This window comes from Vanellus vanellus, assembly GCF_965231255.1.
Source record: "Vanellus vanellus genome assembly, chromosome: 2".
NCBI lineage: Eukaryota > Metazoa > Chordata > Aves > Charadriiformes > Charadriidae > Vanellus > Vanellus vanellus.
In genome coordinates, this window is record NC_138906.1 from 126,386,412 (window position 1) to 126,413,263 (window position 26,852).

Genomic DNA, 26,852 nt, shown 5'->3' on the forward strand with positions numbered 1-26,852 from the left:
GATACAAATGAACCACAGCTGAATTCTAAACAGCACAAGCTCCTGACTTGAGACCTACTGCAGAGCAGTGCAAAAAGCCATGAGCTTCTCAGAGTATTCAGATACAGCCTTCCGAGAACATTGGAAAAAAAAACCCTCCCTTTTAAGTTATTGCATCCTTTCTGTGTTAAGTCTGCAGGATAACATTTGCTTTCAATCAGCTTTCTCTGCCATTCATGTTCCTTTTTGCACTGCAAAAATACAGTTGTCTTTGTGTAAAGCCAGACTGATGGAATAAACAGATAACAGCAGTAGCACACAAGACTTTTTTCCTAATCATTGTTTCCAACGTGCAGCTGCATAAAAGAATTAGAGATATCTCAGATCATCGGATCTATCCTCCAACTTCCTCCCGTCCCCTCTGAACATGCTCCTCATCCAAATTATATAGCTGTATACAAAGTTTTATTATGGAGCAAGATTAAACACATAGGTGGTGCATAACAAGCATAGTTTCAAGAACTAGTAAGGCTGTGACATACAAAAAATATGTAAACTACATTTTTTCAATGACTGTTCAGAATCATTACTGAATATGTTAGGAGTTTGTTTGACAGAATTTCCATTTTGAATATACATAAAGATTATAAAATGAAACACATGACAAATATTCCTAAAACCCAAAGCCATTGCTGGTTATTTATGTTTTAAAAATACAATGTCATGTAACAATAACAGACACATCCTGGTATTCTTTTAAGTGGCAGATATCAACAGGGAAGGACTTTTTATTCCCTCATAGTTTGCATTACAGTACTTCATTTTAATCAATTTATTTAGGTGCTTCACAAGTTCACTTTCCTATATTGCTCATGTGTTTCTGATTTATGTAAGTGTCAGACACGTCTTTGCCTGTCTTAAGCTAGAAATCAAGCCAACTTTCATAGCATCATAAATAATCACTGCTACTGTCCACATAAGCTTACATATTTTTTCATATGGGCAACAAACAGACTACAAAACCCAGATTGTTTTACAGACACAGATGAAAGAATTTCTGACTTTTTTTTTTTTAATTCTCAGCATGGAGTAGTGTACTCGCCTTGCTTCTGCGCTCAGGACACCATCCCAGAGCCTGCAACAAACTTCCACACAGAGCAGCAAGACAGACAGGCCTTAGTGCTTATTGAGATTAGAGTTACCAGAAAAAGTTTAATTTTTGTATGCCCAAAAAAGAGTGGTGCTTATAGATTTATGGTTCTGTAGGGCCATCATCAAATCTGCAGTTTCAACCAACTTGGAAGAATCTGACAAACCAATTTTTGTCAAAACTTTCCTCCATGGACAAAATTCTGGGGGACCTTTGACTTATCTTTGAAGCAGATTATGCAATAAAAGATTTGTGTCTTACATTGTAATGCTGGATGGCACGTCGCCACACAGATCCATTGCTGCTACTGAAAGCGTAACTGGCCTCCCAGAAATGGAAGGACTCTGCCTCCTAGCTAAGCCTAGTGGCTTCTGGAAGATAATTAGTCCCTGAAGGACAATATTCACAGCAGTAGGGAGATTATCTGAGGCTGGGAAAGTTTTGTCAGTGGGGTAAAAGATATCAAGGCTTCTAAACAGTTGGCATATTGGAAGGAATGAACTGTGCTACACAGGCACCTTCTTAAACCACCTGTCATTCAGTTGACTAAAGGAACAAGACTACACCAAATCACAGACAGAACTGAATTCCCATTTAGTTGAAAGTCAACAATTCAGTGATAAAAAAAAAAATTGCATCGTTGCTTTTTTTTTTTGCTTTAAATCTGTTCTATAGATCTATGTTATTTACATATTTGACACCAGGCAGTACTTAATTATGGTAATAATGAAGTACAAGGTACATTTTTTTGATAAGTAATTTTAAAAAAGTCAGTACATCAACTAGCAAATTTAACAATCAGGTAAGAAAGCAACTTGACAAAATGACATTCTTAGATTTATTTCGTCAAAGGTGTTATACAATTACAAGCCCATGCATTTCATAAAAATCTGAACTCAAAATTGTTATGGAACAAAGTTTTAAATAAAGCATATACAGAAGTTTCTAGGTATTCAAGTGGACTGGTTAGTCTGGAGGAATACAATTTGCAACATATGGGCAGAAGCACTGACACTTTCATGTGATCATTTCTTTACCCCTTTTCCTCCTCCTCTTCACACCTTCCGAAGGTAAATCACAGTTGATTAACTCTATGGATTAAGTCCTAGACATAAGCTAATAGTTGAACCCAGAATCTGCCTTTCCTTTGGCTACACTTTATAGTACATCTTTTTAAAATGTTATTAAAAAAATAAAATAAACGAGACTACGTTTGTAAAGTGTAGCCAGTATAACTACTTTGAAAAATGTCACATATCCATTTAATATGCTGACAAAATTAATTTCTACCTAAATTATTTTTTATTGTTCCAAGGTAATTCTTTAATTCCTGAATGTTGTTGAATATTAATGCCTCTTGTAAAAAATTTAGGTATTTCTATGTAATGAAACTGCTGGAGGAATCAGAGAGAAGTTGCAACAGATTAACATGAAATAAATATTATAGATAGTATTTAAAAGGCACACAAATACTTCAAACACATACAGTTTCAAATCTTTATTGTTTTAAAATTCTACATGTCTTTTACAATTACAATAATTTGTTACTTAAATGACTCTTGTATGGTTAATGTACAATGAGTTTTTTCCTGAAACTCAACCATGAAATACAATTTCATCAATATGATTTTTCTAAATAGATTAATACAAGATTTCTGTTTTGTTGGAAAGAACAAGTGCTTCACTTTGAACAAACAGCACAGACGTCTTCCCTTCAGAATCTGTGTGATCAATCCATCGAAAGTGCTTTTGAAGATTGCAGATCTAACTGTGACTGATTTTCAAAATCAGTCTATCAAATTACAAGGGTTTTTTTAACATTAAAGAGCATTTTCATGTAATGAAACAAGTTGCAGTAGTTATTTTTATTCATCTACTGAGGCAAACTCATGTTGAAGAAAAATTATATGATTATCTGCATGCAATGAACACTCCTCCTTAAATAGTTGATGAATTTTACACATATAAAGAATCTGTTAAAGAGTGCAAGTACTTTGATAATGATTTCACAAAAGGACGTATGCTGGTAATAATGGTAACTAACATTTAACATCTAAATACAAGCTAATGTATATTTAGCAGGCAATTAACATGGCTAGCAAACCATGTTTCATGTGGTTGCCCTTTGAGAAAATGAACTCATTTGGTCCACACTCCTAAAGTTAGCTGGGTAAAAAAATTGGAACAGTTAGGGCCAGAGTTTTTGATGAAATTCTTGTTTCTAAAATGTGACCTGTTAAAAAGTAAAAGCAGTACATCAATGACGGATCTTGCCACATGACCTCAGTATAAAAAGATGGCCTGGTATGGTATTTGGAGCGATGAACGAGCACTGAAGGACAAGTCAAAAAAGAATGGAGACAGAATGAACTAAAATTTTTTTGTGTTATACTTTCTTGTTCCACGGTACTGCTTTCACTCTGTAGAATTTTGTACCCAAAGGAACTTTGAATCTGTTTTGTGCCTACAAAAAAAAAAAAAAAAAAAAAAAATCAAATTACATTAGAAATGTGGGATCATTCTGATTTTTTTATTTTTAAACAGAAGCTGATTCCCACCCTTTAGCATTCATGAGACCCTTTGGAGTCTGGCAAATTTTGGGCAGTATGGACAACTACCCAAGCCACTGATTGCTTACTCTTTTTTCTAGTTCCCCTTCCCTTGCTATTCGTTGATTAAAAACAAGAGCAGGAAGGGCAGAATCTAGGACTGTTTTCATCTCACTTGTGAAAAGTACTCTCTGTGTAACAATTGTTACAAACACAATGAATAGAGGAGAAGAATCAGATTTAATCAGATGATTTTCCATTACGATTTCCTTACCTTTTTTGCCTGGCAATATTCCTTTTCCATCACTTTTCCTAGCACCCAAGGTCTCCTAGACGCACCTGAAGCTAAAGAGACAATATATTTATTATTTTAGATAATCAGCTACAGGTAACAGGATATTACATTCAACAGGGTTAAAGATTATTTGCTAAAATTATTTAATTGAAAGCAGAAATTCTTCAAAAAAGAATTTCTTGAAATATTTCAAAGGATAGAAAGTCTTCTGTACTCAGCTATTTTTATTGCCCTTACTGAAACATTTGATTATTTTTCTGTATTAGTGATGGAAATTAGTTACTCATAAATAAGAATTTTAAAGCCCTACAGGTCTGTGAGTTTTGGTTGCAGCTGCCTGAGAGTACCCAATACTGTTTGGAAAGGAGAAAAATGAAAAACCTCAGTAATAAACTGACAGGTCAAAAGAGCAACAGTGGGCATAAAAAAAAACAACTTTCAGCTTGTATCCATTTCTGTAACAGTAAGGAAATGCACATTTATCTTGTATCCCAAGAAATCATACCCATTTTACTTGCTTTGCTCTTTTCTAACTATCACTAATCACAGCATGAAGAAAACATCAAAACGGAAGGAACAGCTCACATATGCTCTGCATAATACTAAAAATCAATGCTTTCCTAAGCATGACTATTTATGAGATACTGGATCTGGTGACTAGAGCATGAGTCACTCAAGAACCATAGTTTGAAATTTTAATCTCGCCCTTCAAGATTGATCTTGCTATTGACAACAGAGGAGATTCTGTTCTACTCCACACTCTAACAAATCAGTGTAAAGTATTAATATCTAGCCTGAATGCTCTACAACTAATATTTAAATTACAAAAAAAACTTAAGTTTTTTTTTAATTTGCTTGTCTGACAGACATCATTGATCTAACAAAGATAGTGAGAAATATGCAGGTTTTTTTTCCTTGCATTTGCAGATGAAAACTTCCATATCCCGAAGATAAGGGACAACACAGAAACCATGCAGTCCTCAACCAATCTCAGTGATGTCATAGCATTCTAAGTGCTCTTAAAGCAGGCAGAGACAACCCACGAGAGCCTAAACCCTTAACGCTTAATACTGTAGGTGGATCTATATAGAATTACTAACTTGACTCATACATGTTGCTACAAAAGGCCAGATTTGGATGCAACATTTTGGCAGCCCGTGAAACAATAGTTTGCAGTACCTAGGTCCACACCAATTTTAATCTATTACAATTAATACTAGTGTTCTGGATTTCCTTTTCCCCACTTCCCTGATGCAGAAATAGAATCAAGACACAGTTTCCTGAAGTACTGAGCTAGAGACAAATGTGTTCCTAAAGCAAGTGGTGAGTCTTTGTGTTTGTTTTATGCGCAGTTTTCTCAAATTTGAGACTAACTCTGATTAGGCAAGTGGTAAGGAATGGAGCAAGCTAAGGCCATTTGAAAATGGGTGTACTCAGAGTGATATACAAATTGATGTGTCTTTTACCATATAGATGTAAACCAATAGAAAGCAAATAAATCAAATATCATGCAGTTATGTACGCACTACTAATGCCATAGTTCAGAATCTATTATATCCGTAAGTAAGACAGGAGTTCTTCCTGTACATTTCACACAACACTATGGGAACAGATTCTTCAGCAGTCAGAATGCAGCTAGAGCTTGGTGGTCTTCTGGAGACTACACAATTGTTTCAGAGCTATCATCTTTCATCATAATTGAAATCAACAAGTTTGCTCATTAAGAATATGTTGACACCTTCTGATGTGCAATAACATACAGAAACTTCTACTGAAAAATTAGAATTAATGCAAAATATTCCGAGACATTTCTTCAACAAAGTTGGGAGCACAGGTGGGTTTGCAAAAAGTACTAGATGTGACAGTTTAAAGATGTTTATATGAATCTATTTATTGTAGCACATAGTTTAGTGCAAAGCATTGTTATTCTTCCTCATTTAAATAAGATTAATGCTTCAATTTAAGTTTACATAGCTGCCAAAAATAGCCAACAAATAACCCGAAGATTAGGGAGGAAAAAAGAAAATGTGCCATCAACTTGAACATAAGCAAAACATTCAGAAATTGTTCTCGGAAAACTTTTAAGTCCTGCTAAACACCATTTCAATTGGGTGGAAAAACTTTATCATCAAAAATATTGCTCGCAAATGCCCATATACTGTGGTCTACATTTTGTTATTCCAGACACCTATTTGGGTTCATAAATTCCAGTCACTTTGCAGAAGATGAGCTACAGAGAACAAATTTTACCCAAAGACAATCTTCAAAGCACATCATAAAAATCAGCTATTAAAAAAGTAAGAACCGAGCATGCAGTTTTGACAGAAATGTTACCTTGCGTTTTCTATTTACTTTCCTCATCAAGAGAGACACTGAAAACATAAATCCATGTAAAAATATGCCTAAGAACTACACAGTTATACATTGTTATTCATGCTACTGAAAAAGTGGCCTGATGGGAATTTTTTACCCAAAGACATATTAACATACACTAATTGTGTACAAAAATCGACATTTTCTGTCTCTTTTTTCCAGGGAGTGGGTGGGTTTGTGTTTTGTTTTGTTTTACAGCTTACTTCAAAGATGCAGATATTTCCCCCTAATTTTCCAAGACATTAATATCCATATAATTTTTTTGATTTAAAATGTTCTGCCATGAAAAAACATTTAGCATCAGAACTAGTAACAAAAGCTACAAAGACAGTTGGTGGCTATCTATATTACATGCTTCGCATTTACGACTTACATATTTATGAAATCACTTAAGTGTTAGAAAGTTAGGAGTGTTATTTGTAGGAATAGATAATAATTGGAAGTAATCTGACACTTACCACACTCACCTGGTTTGAGATCCAGTGCAGCAAGAGATTCTGAGTGCAAGAAATACAAGGTTGGACTAACAGTAAACAATACGTAGTTGTCATGCCTTTCATCCAAGATGATGAGAACCAAATCGCCAACTTGAAAACTGGAGGAAAAACAAAAAAACCAATCAAGGAACTTAACGGAAAAAAAAAAGTATAGAAGCTTAAAACTACATTAATTAGACTGCAATTTTTTGCAAGTACTGCACAGGCTGAGACTTAGTTGAACAGCAGCACAGATGTTTCTACTTGTTACTCCAGCTCATATACATTTTATATTTTCTGAAGTCAACAAAAACCACTACCTTTTAACAAGTGGTTTTGAATTTTTTTTCTACATCCATGAGCTCAAATTACTGTTTTCAGAAGAACTGACAGTTTTGCTTTTACCTAACAAAATACTAACATTTCAAGTTTATATTATTTTTAATCATCATTACTTATGTTAATGATCACTGTATCAGTGTTTAAAAACACTATTTTGATGTTTTAAACTGAAGCCAACTTGAACACGGAAAAATACAGCACCACATTTATGCAGATATTCAATCTTAAAATTTTAAGCACACAGGACAAAGAACGGATGAAGTAGTCATCTGACTTTGATCAAAGGGTTAAAAGCAAAGAAACACCATGGTGACTTTACATAAAAAGTTTCCAAAATCTATATTTCTTCCTAACACCAGGATAACAAAAGGCCACAAAGTTCTCATGCCAAGTTTCAGTAACAGAATTCAGAGAACTCTTTAAACTTCTGTTTCACAGTACAAATGTGTTAGAAGTATATTATTTACCCATGAATGAAAAGAAGTCTAAAATAGCTACAAATTAAGCATTAGACCATGACAGAGCTCTAAGAATGAATGTTACTACTGCTCTGGGGACAGAGGAGGAAGTGGCAAAGAAAGGGGAAAACTCTTCTCCATAAAAGGAGATCGTAGATACATAGTCAGAGATAGGTGAATCTAGACAGAAATCTAGCTCATCTTCTTTAAAGCTCACTTTTGGATCAAATAAACACTATTCCAGGTTTTTCTGCCTGGGTTTATTATGAAGACAGACTATACCGACTCAGGTAAAGACTTCTCTATTGGACAGATGAATTCTTCTTTCATGACATTTTCCTCACCAGAGACTACAAAGAAAGTTCTTAGAATATTCACATGCTCACAGGAAAAACTGACTCTGCACATTGTCACAAAAAAAAAAAAAAAAAAGGCAATTTGGTGGAATTCAGAAAGCATTAATAGAATAATCTGTGGTGGTTTTCTTTCCGAAAGCAGTTTTTATATTACTCAATATTAGACTGATAAATTACTTTAGAACAACTGCCTGTAGCTTTCATATTTGGCAAGAATTAATACTACTTTTTCCAGCAACAATTCTACCTGCAGCTGCTAACAAATTGATAATATCTTACAAAATATTTGAGTTACTATCATTGCATTCTGTCAAGGTAAGCCAAAAATACTGAAAACTTAAGGAAGGTAAAATTTCTCTTGAAATATAATGGAGCACTATACACACTCAGGATGAACAGGACTCCTTCTACTTTTTCTTAGCATGATTTCAAGAAGGTTACAGAGACCCAAAAACTAATCTAAAAGAAAACTCTGTGAGGGTTCTACAAATCCCATGAGGTATTATCCTTATGAACCATGTAAAGAAAGGCACAGAATTCAAGAAAGCCACTGACATACACTTTTCAGAAAGGCCTTTTCTTTCTTGTTTAGAAGAAGTGATTATAAAATTAGATTTATGCTTAACTGGGATGGCTCAGTAACTGACGGCTAAACAACAGAGATGACCTATATATCCCTTCATCACAGAGCAAGAACAGCACAACTGTGACATTCTTTAACTACGTACTTATTGAAGGCATATCCATCTGTTTATATGAAAATTAACACATACTTACTCTCTAATTGCTATTTTTTCAGAATGTCTTGAGGATACTGATGACATGCTCTGGGACATCTATAAAGAGAAAAATTATGAAGTATTGGCAACCTATGATGAGATGTACATTGCAGGTAACAATACGGTTAAGATAGGAAAATAAATTACTTGTAATTGATTTCAAACAGCATCTACTCTTGCAGATCTTATATTCACTCAAGAAAACAGCATACCTTTCTGTTGTCCTGTTGTGTAGCACGTTTGGTTGTTTTTTTGTTTCTTTCTGGGTTTTTTTTTATTTTTTTTAATAGCTACCGTTGATAATGAAATTTCTTACATAATTTACTTCTGCCTCATTTAAACCTGAGAAGTACTTTCCAAATCACTGCCAGCGAAGATTTGTTCTGAGCACACCCAAGACCTACGATATAGCCATGCATGCTAACACAAAAGCCACTGGCATTCTCAGAAAAGCCGAAGGTAAAACACTGGAGGTTAAATATGTTTACTGCAATTAAACTCTGGATGTTGAACTCTGTGGTCTCTCAAGTTTTACTAAGGACTGTCACATAATCTAAAGTTTACTGCAATAAACAGAGAAGCACTCCCTGGAATAAAACTGGAGTCAAATTTACTCAGACCAAACACAGGCTCAATTATGTAAGGTTTTGGACATAATTCTTATCTCCTATATGCCTGATATTTGTCTTTAAATCTGTTTAAATTAATATGGGCACATGAACCAACAACAACAACAAACTAGACAAACTAGACCTAAAAATGAATATAAGTGTACATACACTTTCTACAGTAACTGTGATACTAAGAAATGAAAATGGGTACCTACTTTGTATCTACTAAGGGATACATAGCCCACATGCAGGCAAGTAGATAGAGATGCTGATCTAATGTAAACGTGTCCATTTCATTACCTTTTGGTAACTTCCTCACAGCAGACAATTCATAATTGCTCTGTAGAAACTCTGACTAGAGGTCTTGCAGTTTTTCCATAGGTTCCTACTTCCTTGACCATTTATACATGTGATTCAGATCTAGATTACTCATACTTGAAGATCTGCACGTTTTTTCAGCTGTAACTCAAATATTGTTACCTACAGTCTTCCCTCCACCACGTTCCCAGAAACAGCATCAGCCTGTCTTAATACCAGCTTGAAGCCTATTCACTGCTTGTTTTCTTTATTCCTTCAAAGAATGAGTCCAAATTGAATACAGTACAACACAAAAAAGCTCTCAACTTCAGATAACACTTTCAGCAGTTTTCTTCATGTAATCCAACTTCAGATTTTTTTTTTGTTTTTTAAACAGAAAAAAGGGTCCCTTTCTCAATAATTTATATAAAATAAAAATTCTGGAATAACATTCCTCATATTAAAAGGAGCGCCTTTGTATCTTTTATTGCTTGCAGAGATAACCCACAAGTTTTGCTGCAAAAGTCAGTGACCTGAAAAGATTTTCTTTTATTGTGCAGAACACCTTCTGGGTTCCTTATCTGAAGTAGCTGGATACAAATAAATATTGGTATTTAAGTGTTGATGTGTATTTCTGTTTTAGAAGTGTATTGGGAAGGGAGGCAGGGCAGTGGGGGTGGAGAAAGGGAGGATGAAGAGACATGAAATAAAAATAGTTGATTTTATCTATGAAATGACCAATCTATAAGTAAGAAATTGAAAAGATATTTTAAATTCCTATGCCCATTTAGAAAGCAATTTTGAATTTCTTTAGACACCAACAAGCTGCAAATTTCTCTTCTCTTATGCAGCTTGGTATTAATCATAATGACAAAAAAGAATTTTGCATTTGTCTTGTATGATGCCAGGGTTTCTTTAATTTCATTTTACTCTGAGGTGACAAGAGATCAAGGGTTTAATTCAGGAAATCTACAGAGAGGTTTGGAAGACTGTCCGGTGTGTTTGAGTTTCAGTGTTACAACTACAACTTTTGTGCAATTCATTGGCATTCCAAATTAAAAGAAAACCCTCTTTCACAAAATAAGCTTTTAGATGTTTTGCAATTCTTCCTTATGCCCTGCACTAGCAGGGTTATTATGGACAGGTTTTAATATGGAATGGAAAGTGTTTGGGGGGAAAAAAAAAAAAAACAAAAAAACACCCAGCAATTTCATACCTGAATATGTAGCAGGAGTAAATTATATAGTAAATTTCAACCTTATCCCATACAGAAAAATGGCAGCTCCTACTGGAGAAACTCAACACACACTGTTGCTATGAAATGTAAATTGCAACTACACAGATATTAGTTCCTACTAAACTCCTAGATGCCACCTGTCACTTAAAGAAAGTGAGATCTCCATGGCCTGTCCAACCAATAAACTATCAAAGGACATGTCTATTTCCCATACACACAGTAATTTTTTTTAAGACTTAGTGTTGAAACCTGCTAGCAAGGCTAAACTGTGGACAAATAAAAGAAGGATTCATAGCAGAGGAATCAAGGGAACTCTGCCACTATATTCTTTTTCCTTCCATAGGCACTGTCCATTATTGAGTGTTGCGTTTTAAGACAAAGATTGTTTATACGCAGAATTAAAGTTTCACGCCTTCTAAAAATGACAGGTGCAGTTTTCCAAAAACAATCTCTAAGTTATTGCTAATACTCGTGATTATGCTTAATGTGCAGGCACATTTATATTCTTGTACACTGGCCTTCAATCTACTGTTGTTCAAAAACTGTGCCACGGTGCCACTGAAATTAACACCCTCTACCCCAAGCCTGGATGGCCCGTGTTCTTTGGGAAGAAGTCTCTCTCTCCAGTACTGTGAATCTTTTCCATGAAAAGACTGCTACGTTGAGGTACCTCTGGAAAGGTTATTGTTACCTGTTTGCCACTTGCCTTAGCACCATTTTTGAAGTTAATAAAACACATTTTTAGATTTTAACAAACTGAACATTTGTAAGCTTATTTTTTCATGAGATTTAAAACATGCATTGCACAAATACTTACCAATCTTTGATTTAATCTCTTATTTTCCTCTTCTTTCAACTGCAAAGTCTGAAAGAATATCTTATCTAATTAACTAATTAATACACCTTATACAGTATAAACATTTTTAAAAAGTTTTAATATGACCAGAGCCAGACTACTTACACAATATATGTATTTACTACAGCTTTCAGTTTTAAAACAATATCAAAACATCTTCTGAACAAAGACATGTAAAAAAGTTTGAAGACTAGCAATTACCACAGTGCTACAAAACACACGGCTAAGCTATGTTTATCTCCCTTCTCATCCTTCTCCTTAAGTTAGAAACACATCTCACTGATAGAACAGCAAAAATGTTACTATTCTATAGCTTCCACACGTGAAAAATCCTTTGTAAGCAAACGACAGAATAAAGCATGTAAGTGCTCCTAGTCAGAAACATCCAGCTCCTTGCATCATTCAGTGCCACTATCCATGTTTTCTATCTGATCACAGCTTTTAGTATAAGTGATCCTAGAAAGCTGAAAGCTTAAGACTTTGCGTTTTTTTTTGTTTGTTTTTTTTTTTTTTTTTTTTTTTTTTTGAAGGTCAACTTTGCTTTGAAGAGGCATGGAAAAAGCAACTGGAATGGAGTTAGATATGACTCCATAGTTAAAAATTACTAGAGTCCGAAAGATTTGAATGTAACTACTAAGGGTTAATCTTACCAAGAATAACAACGTTTATTTCATCAAAAAGGTTCAATTACTCAGTGCACATTGAAAGCTATGCTCAAAATAAAAGTTGCAACAGAAGCAAAAACTTAAAGGTATGTACCTGGGAGAAGCAAGGGAGGTGAGGTATAAACTTACAACTCTAGCCTGTAGGAGCATGACAATAACTTAGAAAATTGTAATTTTAAGCACATTCATAACAAGTGTTATTTCACTTTTTACAGAAACTATACTGCCAAGGTTACAGTGTATCCCAGGTAGAATTAAAAATGATTTAAGTAGTAGCAGCCTAAGAAGAGAAATTATCCATTTCCAAAAGAAACAGGTAAATCAATCTTAACTGCTGTCCAGCTGCTTTGGATGCCTTATTTTGAAAAAATAATCAAAACTTTTCTTCATGCTACAGAAATACCCTAGATCAATGAGATGTCACTCCTAAGAAGAAATATTACACCTGACTCAATTCATACTGCAGCCTACATAAACAGAATAAAAAAAAACTTTGAGGTAGGCCAAGTATAATGTATTAATACTTATTTTGAATTCAACAAATTATACTGATCTGAAATGAGTACAATGAAAAACCACTCCCTGGAATTATATTTATAAGCCTTACAATACTATATTGCATCAGAGTATATAACTGACCACAGCACAACTTTACATGTATGTATTTCCAAGTACTCAGTTGTAATGCTTAACCTCCCAATCAATCTACTCACTCTTTCGAGCAACATTATCCTCTGTTTTTCTTCAGACATATGGACATTTTCACTAAAAGAGAAAGAAGAAAATGGATAGGGTAAAAATGATTTTTTTTTTCCATGATCAAAAATTATCTTTCCTACTCCCTCATTTTCACTAAGTGATGAGAGTCATGTTTTTACGAGCACAGAGGGAACAGCACCCTATGAATCAGCACTGACATTTCTGGCAGGTTTTTAGGGTGTTGGTTTTTTTCCCTTTTCTTCCCACCCCACCTCCCCTGGCCCTGTAATCCCAAGGAGCTTCTTTGTTGTAACAAGCCAGTGAGTTTTCAGTCATTGATTAGTTTATTAAGTTACATGGGACCATTTCTGCATATTTTACATTATTTTCAAAACATCAGGATGAAAGATACAGCTCCAAATGCTTTAGCAGTTAACACTTGATATTGTGGTTCAGCTCTACAATGTTGTATTTTCCTAGTCTTTGTTGATTAAAGGGTCTGTGCCTTGGAACTGTCTGGTAGAGCGATACAAATGTGAACTCCCTGATTGTCTGCATTTACCTGAGAGAGAAACTGAGCACTGGGGCATGATAAGATAATGCTAACGTCCTAATAAGGAACCTCCTAAGAACACAGAGTAATTCCTAATACAATTAAAATATATTTTTAAAGGCAGGTTAATATGGAAGAAAATATCAAATCTATTTATTACCTGACTTTTAGTACATTACGCCAAAATTTTTTGTTCTCAGGCTTACCTTTTCAAGTTTTTTTTGTAAACCTGCCTTGAGAGTTCAAGGACTAGAATGATTACTGTAAGAAATAGTTCTCCTTCTAAAGATGGGGCATTTCAATGTTTTACTGATTATCAGTGCAAGTTTAGTTTGGTAAGCAACAACTATTTTCATCCTTGCTTCCACAAAGTTATTTAGTACACTGGGTATATTATTATTAGGGTTAGGCAGCATCGGTTGTGATGGGCACTGATTAAAGTGAATGTAAGTAAATCTAACAACTCTGCTTTTGCTTCTCTGGCAAAACCTCATTCCACTTGTGTGCTTTCCAGTCAGGTTCATTACTTCTGAGAGAGGTAAGAAGTAGTCTGAGATTGTTCAAAAAGCTAGTAGCACAAAAGTGAAAAAATGCATAGGTTGCAATTTCTTAATGATCTTCCACAAAGATTCTAGGTAAAGGGGTAGCAACCAGGAGCTCACAATCAGTTGTTTTCCTTTCAACAACACACTAAAAATTCGCAAGCTGTACCAAGTGGGTGATTCAAAGATGCAGCAAATTTCTTCAGGTAAGTGTCCTTAATGAGCAAAAAGAAACCTTTAGTCATATTAAGGGTATAATGAAGTTAGTGTGGGGTTCTGAGCTTTTTTTCATGTAAATGAATACAAACATTATACTGTACAGTTCTGAAGCATAAATGATATTTTGAGAACTCTCAGAAATGAGGGAAATAAGAACATAAGAACTTTTTTTCTTTTTAATAAGATGATGAGATCTGTCTTCCCAAAATGCCCCATTGGGGTTACTACAACAAAGCAGGCTTGCTCTTTATTCAGAGTAACATGACACAGCCTACGATATTTATCAACTTCACAAATTAGAAAGCCTATGTGAGGATTAGGAGAAGAGAGGAAACCTGACAATGCGATCATAACTAGTGTATTAGAAGTCTATAAAAACCTACTGCAGGTGTAACAGCATAAGAGAAATCACTACATGTGACTGCTAATATTTAGAATTGCCTTCTAATTCAACCCCAAGTTTCCTTAGGCACCTTAGACACTTTAGGAAAGGATCTTAAAAAATTAATATTCCTAATATAAGAGAATTAAAGAAATGCAATATTCCACCACAAGGAGGTATAAAGCATTAGCACGAAATACAGTTCTCACGAGTTAGTAAAAAGTACTATATGTTGACTATTTCAGTTTTCTCTTAGGGTGCTACAGCAGAAACATAATCATACTGTAGATTTAAAAAATTTTTCTAGTTTTCCCTGGGTTTTATATGGAGTTAAAAAAACAATTGGAATGCCCTGGACAAAACTTTTTCACCTTTTTTTTCCTGAATTCTCTCCCAATAATCTACTCTGAATGGATTATAATACTGAACTGAGCATGATAATAGCTGAGTATCTTCTAGCAATGACTCCTACTTTAATGCACCCATATCATGTGCTATTCATTTTGTCTGATTATACTCAGAAAGTACATGTAACAGAATGTGCTCATTTTAGTAGAGAATTTTTAAGTATGACACTATATTTGTTAAGAGAAATTTATGAAAATCGTTAAGAAAATTGAAAAAAATTAGGGTATTTGCATGCAGAACTACTTTTCTTGGAGCATCAGTCTTTACTATTCAAAAACCTTCAAAAAATTACTTCAGGTACATTTAAAGAAAAAAATCCAGGCTCTGTACATTTTCATGGAAGTCAGTATTGAAAAAAATGCAGAAAAATACATCTATAGTAGGCTGGACTTCTGACAGGTAACAGGACATATTTGTACCAGTCAGAATTATTTTAATTCAGAAGACTTCATAGTCATGTACTGAGACCAGATCACAGTCTAGCAGCTTTACACGTAGACTTTTAACTTAATAGGCAAGGCATTATATGCCAATACTGAAGTACCTTGCTATTGTCGGGCACCCAAAACAGAGAACACAGGGAAGCTGATGACCGCAACAAAACTCCGTTAAGTTCCCTCTGATCTCTATAATCACCTCCATATTTCAAGCATAGCTTCAGATACCTACCTGCAAACTAGCCCCTGCCTAATTAAACCTCCATACAAAAAGAGTGTGTGGTATCAACATAAAGTTACTTGAATCGGCTGTAAATCCAGATTATCAGCCAGATCCAAATACATGAGAACCAATTTTAAGGGAAAAGTTTAGTTTGAAGTACATAAATTGCTTGCCCTAGCTGTTTTCCTCAAGAGTTTAAACTATTGGAATTTTTTTTCCCAGTCCTATCACGCCTTCTAGTAAGTCAGTAGTATATCACAGCTGACATTACTGATGATTCAGAGGTTATACAAACGGATGCTGAATACCTGTCTTTCTCGCCACTAATACGGAACATCAATCTACCAAGGCCACTTAATCAGCCTCATTCCCATTACTTGTTTCAAATCCTGAGGATTCAGCCCTATTTCTACCATGCATAGGTATCACCCCATGCCCTTTATCGAGGAACGTTATTATGCTACCTTACAGCCATCATGTACACAAACAAGAATAAAAGTTTTATTTTTTTAAATGTTCAAAAGATATGCCAAAAACTTGCAGCCACACAGCTCACCCTGGGCCACTACTGCAATTGTTGTTCTCCTGTTTGACTTACATTTCATACACTTAGGTCTACTTTTTCATCTCATAATTGCAGGGCCAAGTTTCACCTGTAAGTTGCATACTTCTAAGTCATCAAAAACACGTATTTCTGATGACTGTGACACTGTATTGTATGCATACATTTAAAAGAAAACTTTAAGCAAGAACATCAAAGCAGAATGAGTGTTAAACATACTCATTTGTACTTCAAAACACCCAACAGCAGATATTTAAAGAACGAGAACATGCTTCGTGTATTTCTCCTACAACACCCCACACTTACTGCACAGCCATCATACTGGTTTCCATCGTGGAGTCCAGTCTCCCTTCAGCTGTAATGTCAGCAACCAATCTGTCTGTGTCAGTGGGAATATCAGCTGCGCAGGCTCCACAGGCTTCTGAAGCCGCCACTGAGTAGGTTGATGGAGAAAAATTACTACTTCTCAGTTTATTAACTTCTTCTTCAAGCTTTTTCTTCTCTTCAAGTAAGCGAGCTCGATCTTCAGAAAGTGTTTCAATCAAATCTATGACACAAGTAAACAAAAATTCTCCTAATAATGGCAGCACAAAGGATCAAAACCAATCTGTAGTGAATGGAATTGTCCTATTACAAAAGATGAATACTTCTTCAGAACTTTGCTTACCCTTGTCTTTTTCTTGCTGTTGTGTTAGCATTTTTAATTTGTCACTAAGATCATTAATTATGTTCTCTTTTTTCATTTTCTCTCTTGCCAGAACAGTGTTAAAGTTGGTCTGAAAACAGAAAGAAGTATTACTGAAAAAAGATATGTACTGTATAAACGTAATGCAAAATACATCAGTAGAACAAAAAAGTACCAAATATATCACTCATTTCAGTTTCCTAAATTATAATTAAACAAGAAGCAAATTTGTTTACATATTACTTTGGTGAAGAGATAACTTGTCTGAACATTTTATTTTGAAGTTTCTCTGTAATAATTTTTTTAAATTTTTATCCCTCCTGTTCCCCCAACCCCAATATACAAGTGTAGTAAAATTACAAAGAAATGATTTATTTATTTAATGATGATTTAATTTTTTTTTAAATACAATACTTTATATTCCAATTAATGTCCACAGTTGCATGTATTACCTTAAAAACATTTACTTTAAGGACTAAAATGGTTATTAAGATAAAGCTGCACTGCATCAAGATACGTTACACATAATAAAAAAGAAAAATATCATTATTAAGACACTAGAATATACTAGAATCTCCGTTAAAAATAGATTTCAAGTCCTGCATTAATTCCTTAGTGAACAATTAAAGCAGAACTCATACAGGAATCCTGGTTAATTTGCTTGAATAACTGAACATAAAGCTAGCGTATCCTTCTGTATCAGCGTATCCTTCTGTATCAAGGTGCCTCTTGAATCCTTCTAATAACCATTAAGCCCTCACCCTTTCTACTCCTACAGTTGTGCTGAAGAGACAGACAAAAACTACCAAAAATCATGTTTTAAAAGGATATTTTAAATTACAATTTCATTTATTGGTGAATTTTAAGATCCAGTCATGACCTATGACTATCAACTCTCAGTCTTAAAATACAAGCTACTTAGTGGGCTACACACCTTACATAGTGGTGCACAGCAGTATTCAGTAAAAGTAACAACTCTAAGATAACTTTACTAAGGAAAAAAAGAAATGGCATCGAGGGTGAGGTTTAATACCCACAATATTCAGTGAGCTAGTCCAGTACACTTCCAGCACTGACTGGTACACCTACTTTTTGGTTTGTGTTTTTTTTTTTTGTTTGTTTGTTTTTATAAAAAAAAGAAAGTTCCATCTTTCACTGGAATTTGCTGATAATGCCTCAGAACCCTTCCTTCCACAGTCTGCTTCATGAATGAAGAAAATTATTAGACACTGAGGAAAATGCCATATTAAGGCAGATTCTGAAGAAAAAAAAGAAATCTTACGATTACCTGTGTGATATATATTTCAATTAGGTATGCTATGTAAGGCTCACTTCAGTATTAATGCCTGCAGTTCAAAACTATTCCCTTCTTTATAACTGACTGTGATTTTCTGCTCTCTGCACCAAATGATTCATAGCATTCGTTCATCAAGGCTGATCACCACACTGTCCCTTTGTCCTTATTTGATCCTACCATAGCGAGGTACTTAAAACAGAAAATCCTTTCTTAGTGTTTAAATGCAACAAAGCTGTAGATAATAGCTGCTACTAAGAGAGATTTAATTTAAGAACTTAAGACTCATCTACAAAATCTGACAGATTCAAGATGTTTTGAAAGGAAAAATGTGTGGATACATATGTAATTATTATATGCGGTGCAATATAATTTTGTGTCAAGGTGTGGAGTACATAGTATTTCCAAGTATATTAAGTAAAATATAACATTTGCTTTGAACCTCAAAAACCACCTGCCCAGGCTAATAAAGTTCAAAAAGCCATTAAGTAGCATTCCAAACCAAGTAGTATTTCCAAGAATTAATTTTGTGCTGTCCACAGATATTGTATTGCTAACTTAAACAATATTTAACTGGTATCTTTCTAGGGTTCAGTAGATTAAAGGATTAAAAATTTACAGCACTAGCTTACAACAGAAGCAAAAGTGAATAAACATAAAAGTTGAATCCGTATTGCCCGTTTCACAGGTATTAAAGGTGGGGTTTTTTTGGGGGTGGTTTTTCGTTGGTTTTGTTTTGGTTTGGTTTTTTTTTGCTTAAGTGTTGGATTCCACTAACACATCATATCCTGGCACCAGATAATAGCACACATTTAGAATGTATATAAAAGTGTCGTATAGAAGAAAAAAAATGTCCTTAACTTCCAAACAGCAAAAGAGCACATAATTGTCGTGGGAGCAAAAGTAATAGAAAAGAATCGGCTTTACCTGCTGTTCTGCTGTGAGCGATGTTCTGATGTTCTGCATTTCTTCATTCTTTCTTTTCTCTTGTTCTTCAAGTTGCTCCAAGAACTTCATTTTTTCTTCCTGAAGCTTCTCTTGAAGTTCAGCAACCAAGCTTGATTCAGCAGATGATTCAGTGGGAGGACTTAAAAGAAAATGTTTACGCTTTAAATTTGCAGCATATACAGTCGCAGAATACATGAAATAAGCAAACACACAAAAAGTCAGAAGTTCCTTTTGAGACATTTCTTCTGAAATATTTAATAAATACTGTATTCTAATTAAGTCACCACTAATCTTCAATTCCACTTTTTAATCATGAGCATCTCACCAAATTTTACTCCTCTTAGGCATTCCGGTTTTTAGTGTACTACACTGGCTCGAATTTTGAAGTTTTGTTGAGGGAGGGGTGTTCTTGTTTTCACTTTTCTAACATAACCGAAGGCATGGAAAGCAGTAAAAAGAGGAACAACGCTGATCAACTCCCTGAAGATTCTTAGTATGTTAAAACACAAAGCCTCCACATGATTGAAGCAATTCAGCAATAAATCTGATGCTAAGGAATCCAGATGCGAAACTTAGCAGAATTTGGAGAACAGTAGAAATGATCATAAAGAAAGGAAAGCATCAACAGTCAATGAGGCAGGAACGATAAAGATCTTAAACAGCTCATGAAAGAGGCAATGTTACATAGGCCAAATATTTTTCATTACCAAACCAAAACCATTAACTATGCTCTTCTGCATTTTGGCTTGAGTTATCAAGAACTATCACTGAAAAACATTGGGATAGAGAAATCCCTTTGTTGGGCAACATTTGTGAAAAACTATTATTTTAAATTTCTATTATTTCTCTACACCAGAATCATATTTAATATAAAGAAAAAACCCCAAACCTAACTTGCCATCTATATACATGTGTCAATGGTTTTCTCTAGCCGGAGCAGCCTGGAGTATGGTCTCCTGATATTAGGCAAACTGTGGGGAAAGCAAAACATCATGTGCTAATATACTAACACCCACAACCAGAACTCCCAATACTAAAAATGCTCCAAGAATTCTTCTTGCTTCATAATGCAAAGCTCTGTTAAGACTGAGGGCTACAGAAACCCAGAGACACCAGAAAGATTAAGCACAGAGAATATGAAAGAAAGCTCAATTGCAGAGGAGGCAGGGAACCTAAAATTGATTGCTGAACACTGGGTGGGAGTTTGGGCATCCATGAAACGACCAATACCAGCCATTTCTACAGTCTTTGCTTTACCATACGACCCAGCACATACTCACCTACATCTGTTTTGCCATTAATTCTCCCTATCAAGTTAAGAGAGCACAGGCTAAGTTTGTCTGAGAAGTGTAAAGAGGAGGTACGCCTGCACCTTACTTTACAAGCAACAAAAATTCACTCGTACTATTCCACATTATCTAAATGCCAAGTTAACATATCGGCCTCAACCCAAAGCTGTTAGCTGCACTGAACCAGAGCAGGTATCAACTGCCTCTCAGATAGGCTGCCTGGACTACTGACTGTTTGCAAATGACACCCAAGTAAAGGATATTGTTATTCTGCAAAGGATGCTAACATACATTCCTAGTTTTTCAACCTTGTTACTACATCAGGTATTGGGTTTACATATTTAGTCTTCAAAGGTCTTGACAACTATGGCAATAGTGACAACTAGTTTTTTTTTTTTTAGTGTTTTCAAGATACCAAAAGCACATGCCTTCAGAGACTGGGGTTCCTTTACAGTAGTAAACACTGTACCAGTCTAAGATGACAGAGGATGTATTTACCAACACTACCACTGTTCTACCACGTGGTCATATACTGAAGATACAAACTATTATGCAGTAGCTAAGCACTCAAAAAGCCCTTAAGAAGTTGCCAATAAAAGACCTCTGAAAGCCAACTGAAGTTCTCAGAGTAGCAAACAACCTTTGCCATTCCAGAAATCAGGAGGAAAATAAGCAAAGAACAAAGCAAGTCATAAGACACTCGGGCAAATCTTTTTTATGCCATTGAGAAAGCATTTTTGTGCTGGATTGAACTTCCATTTATTTCTAAATTAAGCCTAGCTGTGAGAGAGATCATGTGCTATACAGAGAAGCTCCACTACTACTGATGGTCTGATAGAAGTGGCTGGACAATACCAAGGCTGGAAGACAGCAAAGCTGTAATTCAGTTTTCAAAGCAGTTGGGATTCCTATTCTATTTTTAACATTCTTTACAATGTTATAAATCTTTTGACTAACCAGCAAACTGTTTAACAATGAAAGTCATTACAGAAACTGTCTTTTTCAGTTAATCTTGGTTAGTACATACTACACACAGTAGAAAGATTAAATAGGAGATTTACAAATGCCTTGCAGTTTTATTATCTTTCCTAATCATGTTGACTTGAATTTCAGGCACATGATAAGCAAAACACATTGATTTTCATATGTTGGTAATACATAGGTCACAAACATTTCTTTGTCACTTCTAAATATTTTTGTTAGTTTTCATTTGAGTTCAAAACCTAAATTCCTGATACCGGAGCAGTACCCAAGTCAAATTTAACAATTCATATCTCTGTCTGTGTTTTCCAGACAGCCAGTTAACACTGTTCTTGCAGAAAAGACAACTATCTGACAGGCATATAGGCACATACCAAATAAAAGTTGGTTTCTACCAGTACAAGTTAACTGCTAAACAATGACTGAGTGAGGATAACAAGTCAACTCAAATTATTGACATAGCTTGGGGTTTTAGGAACTCAAAAAAAAAAACCAAACAGCTAGACAGTGACTTTGAAATATTAAGACAGATTCACATAACATATATGTCCTCTGGAGATAAAACACAACGTGTCTTTATTCTAGAGAAAAAGCCTAACAGCAGATTAAAGACACAAAGAGCAGCCTTAGGAGGCAATACATATTTTAACATCACACTGAAAATTAAATTACTTGACAGAACTCATAACAAACTACTAATGCTTCTTTAGACTGAAACAGATACTTCCTTGAAATACATTACTATCAGTTTTATCTAGTTTGTGTAAGAACACGCAGCTGTGCTCAGTTGTTCAAATTTAACTGTAGAATTGAGTTTTTAAAAAGTGATGACAACTACATCTTTTTCCTGTTGAGTCAAGTTTTAAAAACTTCTACATTGTATTAATACATATAAAAGGAAAAGAACAGTTTATCTTTTTTTTATTTCACCATAATTCACTTAGAGACTATTTCATTCAATTAAGAGCAGTTCTTAATTTCATTATATCCCAATCACAATATTAATTCAAAAACAACCTTGATATAATTTTTTGTACACTGACATACAAACAGACACTGATACAACATCATTTAACGATGGATATGTTCACATATTAAAATCCTGAGGTAACAGGACTGAAGTGGATAATTCAAGTCAAGCAGATGTTCAGATTTCCCTTGCACTATGTGAATTTGGTGTGTCTGTTGGACTCTGCATAACATCCCCTAACATAGAAAAATTCTAGTATTTCCATTCCACAATATCATAATCTACTCTGCTGAGAGGCATTATGAACTAGTAAGTAGGTAAGATAGAAGTCTGAAAGAGTAATTTTAGGCATTTATGGCAAGATAAAAATATGTGGGTTTTTTTAAACCAGAAAAAGACTGCAGAAACTAACAATAAAAAATAATTATGTTAGATGTTCTTCAAAATGATGTTGCCCTCATGTGTTTCATTATTAAGTTCAAACTGAAGACCTCGAGCTGTGGCAGCTAAAGGCAATGGTTGTCCAGGTGGCCATGGGACAGTTCTCAGTCAATCATATATATTCCCACACACTTTTTCATGCCACCATTATTACCAAGAGTGTATAGTTAGCCAATCAAAGAAAATTATCAGCCTAAAAGCTAGCCACTGCATGCTCACACAGTGCTAATACCAGAGCAAAGGATGGGAAAGGACAGAGAGGCTGAGACCATCAAAATCAGAATTTCAAGCAGCAAACTATTGTGGAAACACTCCTTCAAAATAACATTACAAGACTGAAATGTAAAACTTTCATTGCTGTCTGGAAATAATATTGTATAAGTTATTTTACAATCTTTAAGACTGATGACAGACACAGGAATATCACTACCTATAAAATGGAAGTAACTTGAAACTTGAATATAGAAACCAACCCAGATAAACACTATTACAAATGCATAGAAATGTTACTTACTGCACAGTACATCGTGAAAATACCATATTAATTACATTAAAATAGTAGGAAAACACAGCAACTTAATTCTTACAGTACCTCCGATTTACTTGCATCTCAAGTTGTTGTATTTTTTCCAAAAGCCCCTTTTCAGCAGCTTCCCTCTGTAATTCAAACTCTTTACAAGCAGTTTGTACTGCATCCTCTTTTTCACAATTGAGCTTCTGAATGAGCAACTGCCTGTCTTGTTCTTGGTTAGATACTAACAGTTCTTTCTCTTCCTTAAGCTTATGGATAATAGCTTCATATTTTTCCTGCTGCTCACAGAGAGACAATTTTTCTGTTTTTGCCTTTTCTAGGGCATTCGCTTCCAACTCTAACTTACTTTGTAATTCTGTTATTTGCTCCGAAAGTCTTTTTTCTGCCTCAGAAGTTTTTTGATGAAGAAGTGTTACTTTATTTAGTTCAGTTCTAAGCAAATTTGACTCTTCTTCATATCTGTCTACTAGCTCTGAAATGCACTGATCTTTCTCAATTGTCATCAGAGTCCTTAGTTCTGACAAGCCCACTTGGTATTCGTCACTGTTAATTTGTATTGTATTGTTTAATTTATCTATCTCCTTTTTTAAGCTTTCTGTTTCCTTATCAATCTGAGATTTTAAGGTCTCTTGTTGCTGGTGTCTGCTTTCTTCCAAAAGAAGCTTCATTTCATCAGTTTCTGCCTCCTTCAGGGCAAGTTCAACTTCTAATTTGCACCTCAAATCAGACAGATCTGAAATCTTGAGTTGTAACTCTTCTACTTGTTGTTGTTTCTCTTGCACAACTACTGCATGAGATTCCTGCATTTGTTCAAGTCTATGCTGGTTCTCTTTTTCTAATTTATCTAGACAGTCCTTGTGCTCAGCTAGTACCTTCTCAAATTCCTGTAAATGCCTGGCTTGTAGGTTGTTTTCCAGTTCTTTTAAATGGCTTTGCTCTAAACTCTCGAGTTCTGCCCTCAGGAGTTGTAGTTTTTCGTTGCTTTCAACATGAAGTTTTTTCAAGTCTTCAAGTACTACCTCACGTGACTGTCTCAGTTCCTTAATTTCACAATTCTGTGTCTCCATTTGGCATTCCAATTCAAGTAATTTCTGGTCTTTTTCATTCTGAAGGCAAACTACAGCTTCTTTCTCATTTTTCACCATTGCAAATTCATCATTCTTATTCTGAAGAACTTCCTCCAAGCCTAGTAAGTCACCTTTTAACTTTTTAATCTTCTTCTTATTTTCTTCACCATCCTCCATTAATTTATTAATTTTAGTTTCATATTCATTTTTCAAAGACTGTAACTCTTTTTGATGTTTATCTTTTAGTGTTTTTTCAAGTGAAAGTTTTACCTTCTCAATGGTATTTACTATTTCTGATGAAGTGCATTTTAAAGAATTAGAAAAGTCACACTGTTCTCTTTGTACAAGTGTTCTAAAGTGGCAGAGATCATCTTTTATACCTCTTAAATGTACCTTTGAGTCTTGGGCAATAACCCTACACTTCTCCACGCAAGCACTGAGAGATGCTTTTTCTGAAACGTCCTTTACACAAGAATTTGTATCTTGCATACGTCTACTGTCTATTGCATTGATAACTGAAGAATAAAGAGATTCCACCATCATTTCTGGACTTTGTGGATCACTTATTACATTAGGAGATACTGGATTTTCTTCTATTACAAACTCATTTACTGCTGACATAAAGTCAGATTCTGGACTTTCTGCTAACGAATCCAAGTCTAATGATCCTTGCTTAAGAGCTTGCTCCAAGTTCGGATGGGCAATAGTTTCAAAATCAAATGTATGAGCATCAATGCTGTCTGGAGACAATTCTTCTAATGGAGCTGGGGGACACACAGGAGGACAGAGGGGACCCTGAAGACTGAGTGATGGAGGAGTTCTTGAAGAGGTAGCAATTGCGGTTGCTGTTGTACTTTCCATCCTTGGTGTGGTAGCAGATTGTGGCGATGCTTGACTATTGGAGGCCTATAGGTTATAAAATATGAAACAAAACATTTAACAAAGTGACAGGCAAAACTGTTGAACATTTTAAATTGATTAAAAATTACCAGGCAAAACAAGAATCTAAAGTCAGCCTTATTATCCATAACAGTCCAAAATACATATAACTAAAATTTAAGTAAAAATTGCAGAAATTGAGAGAATTTCAGTAAGTTTCAAAAAAGCACCATTTGCAAATACATAAATATTAAATGTTCATCTATCCAAAAGTCCTACATAGATCACAAATACTTGTATTTGGAAGGGCTGAAAGGTTTGGATGATACAAAAAACTGAATTAACCAGTCAGAAATAGGCTTTACTTTCTAACAGCTTATGGGTTTCAGTTTTCCTAATAATTTTGTTACCAAAAATTGTTGTTGCTAATACTGCTATTAAAGATCAGTGTAATGCAGTCACTGTTAATATACTAAACTAAGAAGGCTCACAAAAAGCTTTACTACAACAATACTGTTGTCTACTAACGTATCAAAAACAAGCATGAGAATTGTTCTGCATGTGAGAGTGTACAAGTAGTACAGTGTAATGAAGGGCACATTCTAATTAAGAGCAACATTCTGACTTTTCAGAATGAATTTCATCACAGCCTGAATAGATCTCCATCCCTGCCTCCATGCTGCTCCTATCACTCCCAATTTTTGTCATTGTGTCTCTAGACCTCGGATACCACTAAACCTGATTCTGTAGCACCAGATCCTTCAGTATTCAGCTGAAAAGCTAATAGGTAGAATAACCACCCATAATCATCCATAGATAACAGCAGTTTGTAAACCAATATAAAAATTAAGTAAAGCTTCTCCACCTTCACAGAGCTGTTCCCAACTAATTCTGATCAATTCCAGTGCTTCTGATTCTTAAAAAGCTAAAAACTTACCTTCAAATCAATTTTCCAATTAATTGCGATTAAACAACATGTTTAAATCTCATTATCATCAGTTCTTCCTCATTACTATATGAATTATACAGCAAGATATCAAGTTCCGGTGCATACTCTGCTGTAAAGTGTAAATTCATGTACAGTTTTTGAAAACCAATCTTTGCTATTTCAAAGACATCATACTTTTCTATACTGCCATTGAGTATATACTTTAAGTGAATTCAGCTGAAGTTTAATTTATCTTAGCTATAATAGTTGTAATTGCAGGCCAAGTTACATGCACTTATTTCTATGCATCTGAAATTCAGTAAAACACTGTTTTGAAATGCTTTAAAAAATAATCAACCTCAGCAAGGCCTTAGAGACTGTTTAAACAGC

At 34.8% G+C, this 26,852-nt stretch overlaps 1 protein-coding gene across 2 annotated transcripts in view; it reads right to left on the reverse strand.

Moving 5' to 3' along the window:
• Window positions 1-2,552: 2,552 nt before the first annotated feature.
• RB1CC1 (RB1 inducible coiled-coil 1) overlaps window positions 2,553-26,852 on the reverse strand; it is a gene marked incomplete at its 5' end in the record, with an annotated part of 66,365 nt that continues 42,065 nt past the window's right edge. Inside the window, 10 exons of one of the 2 annotated variants that reach the window (XM_082498876.1) lie at window positions 2,553-3,593; window positions 3,953-4,023; window positions 6,805-6,941; window positions 8,756-8,814; window positions 11,720-11,767; window positions 13,137-13,188; window positions 16,755-16,995; window positions 17,116-17,224; window positions 19,355-19,514; window positions 23,649-25,561. In XM_082498876.1, the coding sequence (XP_082355002.1) occupies window positions 3,516-3,593; window positions 3,953-4,023; window positions 6,805-6,941; window positions 8,756-8,814; window positions 11,720-11,767; window positions 13,137-13,188; window positions 16,755-16,995; window positions 17,116-17,224; window positions 19,355-19,514; window positions 23,649-25,561 (2,868 nt within the window). In that variant the 3' untranslated portion in view covers window positions 2,553-3,515. The remainder of the gene's footprint in view (window positions 3,594-3,952; window positions 4,024-6,804; window positions 6,942-8,755; window positions 8,815-11,719; window positions 11,768-13,136; window positions 13,189-16,754; window positions 16,996-17,115; window positions 17,225-19,354; window positions 19,515-23,648; window positions 25,562-26,852) is intronic. The other variant, XM_082498875.1, reaches the window with a different exon arrangement.